At 35.2% G+C, this 13,631-nt stretch overlaps 1 protein-coding gene across 1 annotated transcript in view; it reads left to right on the top strand.

Moving 5' to 3' along the window:
- Positions 1-13,631, top strand: part of PLXDC2 (plexin domain containing 2) — a 472,622-nt gene that overhangs the window by 227,238 nt on the left and 231,753 nt on the right. Inside the window, exon 4 of the mRNA XM_023223192.2 lies at positions 6,138-6,284. Coding sequence (XP_023078960.1) covers positions 6,138-6,284 — 147 coding nt within the window. The remainder of the gene's footprint in view (positions 1-6,137; positions 6,285-13,631) is intronic.

The following is a 13,631-nucleotide window of genomic DNA, read 5'->3' as shown; positions in this document are numbered from 1 at the left end:
CTGGTTTGTGAGTGGACTATTTGGAATGCAATGTGAAATGAAGATCCTATCCCCTCCCTCACCTTTCCCAATTTTATTAGAATTTGGAAAGGAGAAATAAAACTTTCTTTCCAAATTTATGAACCTCATGATTCTTCAGTTGACAATACTATGTTTGAGGAAAATAATGGGCCTTCAGTGCCTGGCATACAACCTGAAGGCCACTAGTTTCAGACTTTTACCTTAAACGGTTACCTAAAACATTAACATTTTGAGTTTACTATTTTTAAAACTATATTTTTATACTTTCAGATTTGTCTATTAATTGCCTGCTATGAAACATTAGTTATTTTTATATTTTCATGGTTGATAGTAATGGCATTCTGATTCATAACCATAATAATGAAATTGTCCTTTTTTCATTTACATAATTTTCATGGATACAGTGCTCACCCATCAGAAGATTTGCTATAGTTTCTCTCTTCCCATAGATAGCCATATGCTGAATACAGTTAATAGTTATAGAATTTTTTATTAGAGGTGCATTGATTCACCCATTGCTTGATTCAGTGTATAATTAGGCATTATATTTTTAAGAAGTTCTTATTGGTGGCATATTCTCTGTGTATTTGTATGTATTAAAAATATGTTCGTTTCCTATATATTTAAATTACAACTTGACCGAACAAAAAAATTCTTGAGTCACAACTTTACTCTCTGAGATTGTATGAACATTGTTAATATCAGATGTTATGGAGAGGCACCAGGTACAAGCTTATGGAATTTTTTTCCTCCATATAGATAGCTCAATTTATCATTCTAGATGCCTATAAGACTTCCTTGTTTAATGTATTGAAAACCTCATTAGGAAATTTTGCGGTACTCAAAATTCTATGGCAGATTTTCTTGAGACATGATGTGGAAATCACATTTTCTTTATCTCAGAAAAATATTTTTCTAATATATCATTAATTTTTTTTTTCTACGACAACTGCACATGAACCTGATCTCCTTTTTGTTCCCCTGCAATTTCTGTGCCGACTTTTGTCTTGTCAGCTTGAGATGCCACAACAAAATATGATAGGCTCAGTGGCTTAAAGAACAAAAATATTTTTTCTCACAGTTCTGGCAGCTAAAGGTCCTAAATCAAGGTGCCAGCTGTTTGGGTTCTTAGTGAGGGCTCCCTTTCTGGCTTATAGACAGACAGCCTTCTTGCTGTATTCTCACATGAGAGAAAAAGAGAGAATTAAAAAGAGAGGGAAGGAGAGGAAATGAATTTCATATCTCTTCTTGCAAGAACACTAATCCTATTGAATAAGGACCCCAATCTTATGACATTATTTAGCCTTAATTACCTTCCTAAAGACCTTATCTCCAAATACGGGCACATTGGGCATTGGGGCTTCCACTTAGGAATTTTAGCAAGGGAACACCAACATTCGATCCATAGCATTCGCCCTGGACATTTATCTCATTGTTCTCTTCCATTTCATGTTGTGTGTGCCTCGGAGCTATTTCCTGTGTCCTGACTGGTAATTTAGTCATGCTTATTCTGGCCAGTAGTGGGTTCGTCTCTGTAATTCTTTACCTGACTACTGCCAGTTCACTCTTTCTCTCCTCTTGTTATTTCATTGTGTGCTTTTGGTTTCTTATACCAGCATTTTTTTTCTTTTTTTTTTTTTTTGATCACAGGGAATTCTTTTATTAACTCTTTATTTCTGAGGAGTGTAGTATTCACGAGTAATATTTTAAAATAGATTTACCTTTAAATGAACTGCGTAGCTCTTGTGAAACCACTCTTATAAGGATTCAATATATTTGTTAATACTTGGCAAGAACCATTCCAATTATAATCTTCCTTTATTAATTAAGGAATGATCTTCAAGAGGTGGCCGATTCATTCAGTGCTAAATAATCTTACTAAGAATTTTGATTATGTTTTAAGTATCCATGTATATCAAATGACTACTACACTGATAGTCATATAATCTATATTTGATCTTTTTTCTTTTTTGCTTTTTTTTTAAGTTCTAAATGAAATGAAGCTGGAGTTCAAATATCATTACTACATGAGGCAATGTGAGGCATTCATAAACATTATCCATCATAAAATCAACACCCATGATAGAAAAGAAGGCAGCATTTGGGTTAGGAATTATATAGATTGATTGCTGCAGAACAGCTAGGTTGCAGTGATGATAACTTTTCCTCCGTATTTTTGGTGTAAGTCCTCTGTTTGTCTACAGCTGCACATTTCCATGCATTTTCGAGAAACATGGATTTATACGATTTAATACCACATACTGTGCCATCTACTTTCTCTAACAGTTGCTTTCCTAAATGAATTGGCAACTAGGCATATCACAGTAGTGTTTTGTTTTATTCTCTATGGTGTTAGAAATAGTTTGCTTTTGAACAGAAAATGAAAATCTTTGCACTCAAAGTGGCTTTTGACAACTCCTTAAGTGCCATTGCTCCTAAAAAAGGATAAGACGTGTTTTGAATAATTTACTAGTGCTAAAATGTCACATTTTTGAGAAATCTATTTTATGGTTTTTCTGAATATCTGAGCCAGACACCTCTCTGGAATTTAATAACTTGTGTCTCTGCCTTCCTAAGTAAACAATAAATTGTCTTCCTTTTTGAATAAAAGTTGCCATGACAACTTGGCAGGCGTGGGCTATAGAAGTCAGATACCGAGCTCTAGTATTTCAAAGATGTGATATTGTTTTTGGCAGCTCTGATTTAAGAAAAACTGAAGGTGTATTTTCACATAGTATATTAGTGGTGGACTTCGTAATTAGACTAAATTGTGTATATTTTTGCAGGTAATTCATTATTTAAGTACAATGCTATTCTTGCTCTTCATGATAACTTCAAGACTCTTTCTTAACTAATCACAGAAATCCAGAGATTAAGGAAAATGCCAAGGTTATTTTATAAATGCTGATTTCAAAAATTATGCTGAACTCAATTCTGAAATTTTAACATTTTAAAGAAAATATCTATTTAGTAATTACAGGGAAATTTTGCAGCATCAAAGAATCTGTTATATAATTCACTTAAAGATTACATCCTTAACTTCAATGTTCCTGAAATCTTTGTAATAATACTGTCAGTAGGGATAAAAATTAAATTTTGATTTAAACACATTGAGTATTTTCTTCAAAACCACCCATTTATACCATTCACTAAAAAAATAAATGAATTATTATTTTACATAATTTAATTTTTAATTTCATAAAAATTTCAGTGAATGCTATAAAAGGGTGGCTTTGAAGAAAATATTCAATGAAATGATTTCTAGTTGGCCTTGCTCAAAGTTGCTTAAGTTTGGTTGCAAGTAAAAAGGCCTGTTTTTTCAGTTATGATTCTTTCGTTTGACCATAACCTAATTCAAGGTGATTTAACAATAGAAAAAGACTCAAGGTTTCATGGAAATGAACAAGTCCAGTAACAGGTCACACCTAGATAGACTTGCTCAGGGATCTGGCTCTTCCTTCCTTCCTCCCTCCCTCCCTCCTCCCCTCCCTCCCTCCCTCCCTCCCTCCCTTCCCTCCTTCCTCTCTTTCTCTCTTTCTTTTCTTTCTTTGATAGAGTCTTGCTCTGTTACCCAGGCTGGAATGTAACAGCATGATCTCAGCTCACTGCAAACTCTGCCTCCCAGATTGAAGCAATTCTCCTGGTTCAAGTCCTATGCCTGGCAGTAGAGATGGGGTTTCACCATTTTGGCTCGGCTGGTCTGGAACTCCTGACCTCAGGTGATCCACCCGCCTCGGCCTCCCAAAGTGTTGGGATTACAGGCATAAGCCACCACGTCCAGACTGCAATTCTTTCTTTAGCTATGTGTTTGCCTTATCTTCAGACAGAATTTCCTCATAGTAGCAAAATGGAGCCAGTGGTTCCAGGTCTCACGCCTACATATCTCAGCAATCAGAACAAAGGAAATGATCTCTTCTCTACCTAAATTCCTGAATGTCTCAGTAATTGCTCCTTCTTAGTTTATCTGCTCATGCATGCCACCAACCACTGTGACCAGTGTAATAATAACATGAGCAAAATGGCCTGTGCCCAAGGTCAAGGAAGGTTCCCACCTCCAAATCTTCTGGTTGTGAAGCCCAGTACACACAGATGAGTCGAATACATACCAGAGACACATCCACAGTGTCATTATGAGATTCTGGAACAGAGGGAGGGCTGGAAACCCATTGAGGTGTCAGAGCCTTTGGGGACTGCATGATCTTCTTTCTTCTTTCTTTATATTTACTTTGTTCTTCTTTCTCTGTAGACCTTTCTTTTCTTTCACCAAGGTGTGCATATAATTCATGTCCCATACCCAGAGTTTAATTGCAGATATACCTAGGGCGTTTTATTTGTTTGTTTTGTTTTTATTTTTGTTTTGTTTTTTTAAAATGGAGTCTCACTCTGTCTCCCAGGCTGGAGTGCAGTGGTACGATCTTGGCTCACTGCAACCTCCACCTCCAGAATTAAGCAATTCTACTTCAGTCTCCCAAGTAGCTGGGATTACAAGCACCTGCCACCACACCCGGCTAAGTTTTGTATTTTTAGTAGAGATGGTATTTTGCCATGTTGGCCAGGCTGGTCTCAAACTCCTGACCTCAGATGATCTGCCCGCCTTGGCTTCCCAAAGTGCTGGGATTACAGGCATGAGCCACTATGCTAGGGTCTTTATTACATAAACAAAAAACTTACTGTTAGCATTTAATCACTATTCTCAATATTTACATTTGGATCATAGTCTCTCTTTTAGGCACGAGGCAAAATCTATTTAGAATACTACATAGAATATTCTTTTCCTTTTTGTAATAAGTTACGTATATATCTCAATTGATGATTTACAATACATCATGTAAATATTGTATTTATGAGATTGTATTGAGATACAATCTCATGCTAAAAAATACATGAGATTCATGTTTTGACTGGATTTCAAGAATAATTTTATTATATTTAATTATCACTTAGATGATAAATGAATTAGACAAAATCCACATCCCAAACCTTATTATTCAAATCATAGACCTATTTATTCAACATTTTTTCTTATATTTACCTGAAGGCTTTAAAATATTTTTTGTCTACTAACTCCTCAAATTGATTTCATGGTTGTAAAACATTGCAATCAGAATTAGCCAAGAATCATATAATTGTTCTGGGTATTTCTCATCAAAATTGCTTCTTAAAACATTTACATCTCTTCACTGAGTGGGAAACATGGTGAACAAAGGTTTCGTGACAGGCACTATGGTAACACCAACAATGAGAACTCAAATAAAAGTAGAATGTAGTAACTCAAATTAAAGGAAAAAATATATTGTCTTCATTTCTAGGACCAATAGCTGAAAGCAGGCCCTGATATAACCTTATTTTTAAAGAAGAGAAGTTTGAATTTGTTACTACTAATCATAATTATACCATAGGTTTTTAGTAAAAATTTCAAAAGAGACATTTTTGTTCAAAAGGACCTTTTTGTTCTGGTGGAAAATTAGATCTTTGCACCCAGTATATATTTCCTTCTAACTCTTATATATTTAATAATTTCCTCTAAAGAAGACTACTAATTTTACACATACACACACACACACACACACACACTCGTGTAAAATACAAAACTTAGAAGGAAATATATATTGAAATTGTTAAATATACAAAACATTTAATCACTATTCTCCACATTTATATTTGGATCATAGTCTTTCTTTTAGTCACAAGACAAAATCTACTTAGAATACTGCATAGAATATTCTTTTTGTTTTTGTAATCAATTACATATGTATCTCGATTGATGATTTGTGAAAAAAAAATACATGGGATTCATGGTTTCACTGGATTTCAGGAACCATTTTATTTTATCTAATTAGCACTTAGATAATAAATGAACTAGACAAAATTCACATTCTAAATTTTATTATTCAAATCATAGGGCTATTTATTTACCATTTTTTTCTTACAGTTCACGTGTATGTGTGGGTGTGCACATTTATTTATTTAAACCAAATTCATTTCTCTTAGAGTTTAGTTAATTCATTTGGCTCTTTTAAAGACTATTAATATTCTTGAGTTCAATAGGATTTTTTTTTAAGAATTGTAGTTAAAACATCTCTGTTCTTGATATATGTTATTATCTGTTATTGCAGGAGGATACAGACCACAATTACTATATATCTCGAATATATGGCCCATCTGATTCTGCCAGCCGGGATTTGTGGGTGAACATAGACCAAATGGAAAAAGATAAAGTGAAGATTCATGGAATATTGTCAAATACTCATCGGCAAGCTGCAGTAAGTGTTTTGACATTCAGGGTTCGTTTTTCCTACTGTGAAAAAAATGGTTGCTTTAATTGGCCTGTAGCCATTTCTTTTATAAGTTTGATAATTAAATATTAAAATGGCCCTATCTGTAGTAATCACTTTTCAAGTGTATTCAGTTCTGTAATTGTAATTTAGATTAATAATTGCATATAAGACATGAAAGAAAATGAAATAGAATTGTTTTTGATATACTGTCATTAATTTAACCAATTTTCTTAGTATATCTGATGAACGTATATTGGATTCAAAATTGAGTTTTATCTTGGATTATTTTTAGTTTTCTTATAACCCATGAGTGTATAGAACATTTTAAAAAATTACTTGCATTTGGTATCTTCCCATTTACGTGAGTTTATTCCTCTTGGTCTTGGATTTAACCAAAGATTTAACTGAAGTCATTTATGACTTAGCTAACATATATAGAACAAATTATGTTCTTAAATGAAGACGTTTAATATAAAGAAAAAAATATAGAAAGCATCACATTGATATTTTAAGCCTGGGCTCATTATTTCTTAACCGTGCTCCTGAAATAAATAATTTAACTATTCTGAGGTGTTTCTGCATGTGTAAACTGGAGATGAGAGGGAATATTAATACTAGCCTCCCTTTCCTTACGTGGTCATGAATAGCCTATTGAAGGGCCAGCCTGAATGCTCAAATGCATTAGCTTTTTCAGTCTTCACAACAATCCTATGATTTAAATATTATTACATCACACATTGCAGATAAGAGAACTGAGGAGTCTTGGAAAATTCAGATAACCTGTCCAAGGGTCTCTACTAGAAAGTGGTAAACTGGGATATTAACCTGGGGAGCCAAGCTGATGCTCAAATTTTGTGTGTAAAATTTATCACACTTGATTCTCAGAATGTTCTTTGATCATCATTTTTTGATAAATGCCGGATTTCACATTTTAACAGGTGTTTGGTTTTGCTGGCCTGGGTAACGGTGGTGATAGTGTCATCGATGAAACCATGAGATGTTCACTTCAGTATGACCTGAAGTGAAAAGAAAACAGCTTTAACCTTTCAAGTGCTTTTGTCATTATTGACATAAAGACAGGACTAATAGAGTCAATGGCTGAAGTTATTTAGAGAGGCATTGATTTGATAAATGTTAAATATCAAAATTTTTGGCAGTGGCCTTCCTTGTTTATATGTAGATGTTCCTGTTTTCAGGAGATCAACTGCTAAAAGCTAAATGGAAATTAAGAATAGTATACCATGATGATTCATTGAATTTTCGGTATAGAGCACATGCTTCCTGAGTCTGAGAAGCAAACAAAGTAGCTGCCTTTCCTTGCTAAATTCCATCATCCACCCCCACCCCACTTTTTTCTATGTTCAGGCAACACCAGGTAGGCAACATGACAGATTTAGAAATAATTCACTGTGGAATTTCCAACAAATTTTCAAGAGAAGAGAAAATGGTAAAGAATAGATTCGAACAATGTCTATCTGAGATCTATTGCATTTGACAACCTTCCTACTATAGCACAGTGGTTAATAGTATGAAATATACTTTGTGGAGTTTTGAATGTTGGTGTGTGCACATGGGGATTCGGTGACGTGGCCTAGTTCTAGTGTCAGCCACTATGGGTGACATCTGTAAGCAGAGAAAGAAGTTCCTCAGTTAAAGTATTAGCTGATTTCTTCCTCTATATAAATATGGCTACCATCTCTCTCCTCTGTGCTGCCCCCCAATGTAAAACAGTTTGTGTCCTGCCTCTCCTTAAAGAAACCTGTTCTCTTTGCAATAGGGTTTACTTGGTTGCCTTGTGACAGCTCTCTGATTGTCTCATGAAAAATGATAATACTGTAGACAGTCCATTTTTTTCTTATTGTTAGTATGGCAGTGACATTGTTTGTTGCTTTTAACACTTGAGGTCGCCTCAAACATAAATGGAAGGACTTGAACTTCTGGTTGTAACTTACCTAGTGCTCTTTATGTTGATGGTTAAATATATACAATTGTTAGAGGCTTTTGTTTTAGATACTCTGCCATTGTCATAGCTTGGGTTCTTGGTTATCCACGAGTATTTAAGCCATTAACAAACATTTCTTCAGAGTTAGAAATTGGTGGAAAAAGGTATCAACAAAATTCAACACACTTTATATTAAAAACTCTCAAGAAACTAGGCATAGAAGGAACATACCTCAAAGTAACAAGAGCCATCTGTGACAAACCCACAGCTAACATTATACTGAATGGGCAAAAGCTGAAGCATTCCCCTTGAAAACTTCCACAACATAAGGATGCCCTCTCTCATCATTCTTATTGAACATAGTATTGGAAGTCCTAGCCAGAGTAATTAAGCAAGACAAAGAAATAAAGAGCATCCCTGTTTTCAGATGGCATGATTCTATATCTAGAGAACCCCAAGTCTAGGCCCAAAAGCTCCTTTAGCTGATAAGCAACTTCAGCAAGTTTCAGGATACAAAATCAGTGTTCAGAAATCACAAGCATTCCTATACATCACCAACTGCCATGCCAAGAGTCAAATCAGGAAGGCAATCTCATTCACAATTGCCACAAAAACAATAAAATACCTAGTAATACAGCTAACCAAGGAAGTGAAAAATCTCTGCAATGAGAATTACAAAGCACTGCTCAAAGAAATCAGCGAAGACACAAACAAATGGAAAAACAAATCACATGCTCTTGGATAGGAAGAATCAATATCATTAAAATGGCCATACTGCCCAAAGCAATTTACAGATTCAAGGCTATTCCTATCACACTACCAATGACCTTCTTCACGGAAGTAGCAAAATTTTTTTACAATTCATATGGAACCAAAAAAGAGCCCAAATAGCCAAGACAATTCTAAACAAAAAGAACAAAACTGAAAACATCACATTCCCCAACTTCAAATTATACTGCAGGGCTGAAGTTACCAAAACAGCATGTTACTGGTACAAAAACAGTCACACAGACTAATGGAACAGAATAGAGAGCCCAGAAGTAAGGCCACACACCTATGACAATCTGACCTTCAACAAACCTGACAAAAACAAGCAATGGAGAAAAGACTCCCTATTTAATAAATGGTGCTGGGATAACTGGCTAGCCATATACAGCAGATTGAAGCTAGATCCCTTCCTTACACCGTATACAAAAAAATCAATTCAAGATGGATTAAAGACTTAGATGTAAAACCCAAAACTATAAAAACCCTGGAAGACAACCTAGGCAATACCATTCTGGACATAGTAAAAGGCAAAGATTTTATGACAAAGACACCAAAACCAATCACGACGAAAGCAAAAATTAACAAATGGGATCTAATTAAACTAAAGAGCTTCTGCACAGCAAAAGAAACTATCAACAGAGTAAACAGACAACCTACAGAATGGGAGAAAATATTTGCAAGCTATGCATCTGACAAAGGTCTAATATCCAGCACCTACAGGGAAGTTAAACAAATTTACAAGAAAAAACAAAAACATTAAAAAGTGGGCAAAGACATGAACAGGCACTTTTCAAAAGAAGACATACATGCAGCCAAGAAGCATATGAAAAAAAGCTCAATATCACTGATCATTAGAGAAATGCAAAACAAAAACCCCAGTGAGATATCATTTCACACCTATTAGAATAGCTATTATTAAAAAGTAAAAACAAAACAAAAACAAACAAACAAAAAAAAACAGATGCTGGTGAGGTTGCAGATTAAAGGGAACACTTATACACTGTTGGTGATGCTGTAAATTAATTCAACCATTGTGGAAAGAAATATGGCAATTCCTCAAAGATCTAAAGACAGAAACACCATTCGACTCAGCAATCCTATTACTGGGTATATACCCAGAGGAATATAAATCATTCTACTATAAAGACACATGCATGTGAATGTTTATTGCAGCACTATTCACAAAAGCAAAGACGTGGAATCAACCTAAATGCCCATCAATGACAGATTGGATAAAGAAAATGTGGTACGTATATACTATGGAATACCATGCAGCCATAAAAAAGAACAAGATCATGTCTTTTGTGGGAACATGAACAGAACTGGAGGCCATTATCCTTAGCAAACTAATAAAGGAACAGGAACCAAATATACCATGTTCTCACGTATAAGTGGAGCTAAACGATAAGAAGTTATGAACACAAAGTAGGGAAAAGCAGACACTGGAGTCTACTTAAGGGTGGAGGGTGGGAGGAGAGAGAGGAGCAGAAAAGATAACTATTGGTTGCTAAGCTTAATATTTGGGTAATGAAAGAATCCATACAATTCCTATAACATGAGTTCACCTGTGTAACAAACTTTCACACATACTGCTGACCCTAAAATAAAGGTTACAAAATCTATATGTGCTATTATGGTTATATGGTATCTCAAAACCCAATATACACTTAGGGTTGGATTAATGACAGTGGAGGTATAAACCCTATTTTAAATACTCTTTCTCTTAATTTTGAATATTTTTGGCCTCCATCTTGTCAGATCTGATTCCATCATTATAGTTTTTACTTCATGATGTGTTTCATACAAGGCTGATTCAGCACAGAGCTTTGCTAGCCACAGTCTTGTGCACTCCTGTGCTTTCATTTATTAGTATAAAAACCAAATCTCTTATTTGGCAGGTCTAGATGGGCCAGAAAATTTGCATTTCTACAAATTCCAAGGTCATGCTCATGCCGCTAATCCAGGGACCATGCTCAGACGCTATAGCAGGGGTTGACATCCTGTTTCTCAAAGGTCAACACAATATGTTAGTTGTTGCAGGCCTTATGGTCTTTGTCACAACTACTCAACTCTATTGTTACAGCTTAATAGCCATAGACAATATGTAAATGAACAGGCATGGCTGTGTTCCAATAAAACTTTATTTATGGAAATAAAGAAGACATTGGTCCTGTATCTACTTTGTTATTACTCTCAACAGAAAACACACACACACACACACACACACACACACACACACACACACCCCATACGTGATCACACAAACACACAAAAAAACACACTGACTCACACTTCCATTTTAACAATAAGATTGGTAATATTAACTATTTTCCATTTGAAAAAAAATGCTACGTGAAGTCCTTCATTTAAATTTACAGCCTAAATATTACAAATTTACTTGCTAGAATATTTTTAAAATTCCCCACATTCTCTTGTCATAAATGTGATTACTAAATATTAGCCTGAGCTTTCCAAACTGTATAGAGTAATCCATGTTCTAGCATTTCCTCAGTTGGTCTTTCTACCTTTCCAATCCTGCCTGGTTCTCTGTTTCATTTCCATTGCGCTTTTCTCAGAATAAAATCAAGTTGTTACAAAAGATGACAGAATTTTAATATTAAGGTGATATCATGACCGGGGGCTGAGTAATGCCCACATACACGTCTACATGCAACACACACACATACTTCATGATGCTGAGGTGGTAAAGCACGAGGGAAAATGGAAAATGGCAAACATGAATCCACCTTATTAATTAGCTTTGCTCCTGTTCTCATTGACATAAAAAGCTCTCTGGTAATTTGGCTGGAAACAGGATTTAAATTTAAGCTCCAAGGGAAAGAAGGGAGTTTCTCGAATCTTATCACCAGTTCATATAATTTGCATGCCCACGAGTATATATTCTGTCAACAAATTATGCAAAAAAAAAAAAAAAAAAAAAAGATTTAGCTCAGGATAGTCCCAGGACCAGAGGGCTAACAATTTAGCCCTGAATAAGCAAGAGGTAGAGTCAGAAGGCAAGAATGTTGACCCTCCCAGAAGAGGCAACTTACCACCCACTTCCCTGTTTCCTGAAATGGAAAAGAGGAGGGTACAAGAGATATTTTACCTAGGAACATTATTTTTTTAAAAACATATTTCCCCCTTTACCATCACTGCATATAAATGTGGTCCAAACACTATTTTGGAATCTTAGATAATATTCTTGAAAGAGGAGGAGGGTGGAAATAAAGTAAGTTTTTCCTTTTCTCCCATCCACAATAATATCTTATAATTTCAGAGCAGAATAAAACATAGAAATCATTGAATTCACATATTTGACATGCCCACACACATTGGTATCTCTTTCCTTTTATAATCTCAATCATAATCATTAGTATTTACATGACATATGTGTACAGTGGAATTTGATTACATGTGCTTTCAAATCTCTCCATTGTCATTTTTGTTTAAATAACATTTCTTAAATCATTGTTGCAAAATAAGCAGATGCTAAAACCTAGTTTTGCAGTTGACAAATTAAGGCAAAGACCATGTCTTTCTAGCTAAAGCAAAGTGAAGAATTGGTATGAGTTCCTGCCAGATGGTAAGCAATGAGGCAGGCACTTGATATTAAAATTCTCACAGTTATCTGGGTATTTTGTCCTTCATTCAGAGCCGTACAGTTTTCAGGTTGCAAATCTAAAAGTTTCTGACTATAAACCTAGAAACCAGCCTGGACTTGTTCTTTTCCCTCTTTCTAGACATTTGAAATTCCACATTTTTGTGATTTTTCTCTATATTTCTACATCTATATTATTTAATTTATTTCTGGACACAGTTTGATTCAACTGCCAGACATATTAGGATTATTTTGTCTTCTGAAATGACATTCTGATTGACAACTCCTAAAGATATATCTGTGTCCTGGTGGAAGGAGTCCAGTGTTTGAAGTTAGGAAACCTTAGCTCCAACACTTATTTTTGTGGATTCTGGCCTCTTTGCACCTCAATTTGTAACCTGGAAGAAAGGGGGTAAAAATGCCTGCCTTGACTGCCTCCCAGTGCAATGTTGAGAATAAAAATGAAATAGTTATAAAAGAACACTGAAAACCTCAACAAAACAATACAGTTGCTGAGCATTATTATTTGAGTGTTCTAATTCTTTACAACAAAAAAATAATAAGCCTGTCAAAGAAAGTAGTTAAGGCAGTAAAAACAGATTGTATTTAGGGTTATTGCAATGAGGAAAAGAATCTTGATATAGAACTGGGCTCAGTTCTGAATGTAGCATGGGCAAGACGAAGATACGGCCAAGAGCAGAGTGGGCATCAGTGGAGGGAAAATTATAAGAGGAGACGTGAGAAGTAAGTGGCGATTGTGCCTAAACTGAGTTGTTAGGATTTTTACTGAAGGAGGGTCAGGGTGATTAGATAGCAAGGGTGGGGGATGAGGGTTTGATCAGTATTGAGGATGGTCAGACATCAAGGGTGGGGAGTCTTGCTAAACTGACTTAGCATCTTGTCATTCCCAAATAAGTTAATATCTGAGTCTAAGAGTCTCTCTCAGATAGATAAATACATAGATGCATATGGATGGATGGATGGATGGATGGATGGATGGATGGATGGATGGATGGATGGA

The sequence above is a fragment of the Piliocolobus tephrosceles genome, chromosome 9 (genome assembly GCF_002776525.5).
Source record: "Piliocolobus tephrosceles isolate RC106 chromosome 9, ASM277652v3, whole genome shotgun sequence".
NCBI lineage: Eukaryota > Metazoa > Chordata > Mammalia > Primates > Cercopithecidae > Piliocolobus > Piliocolobus tephrosceles.
The sequence above is the reverse complement of the archived record's forward strand: the minus strand, read 5'-3'. Positions and strand labels throughout refer to the sequence as shown.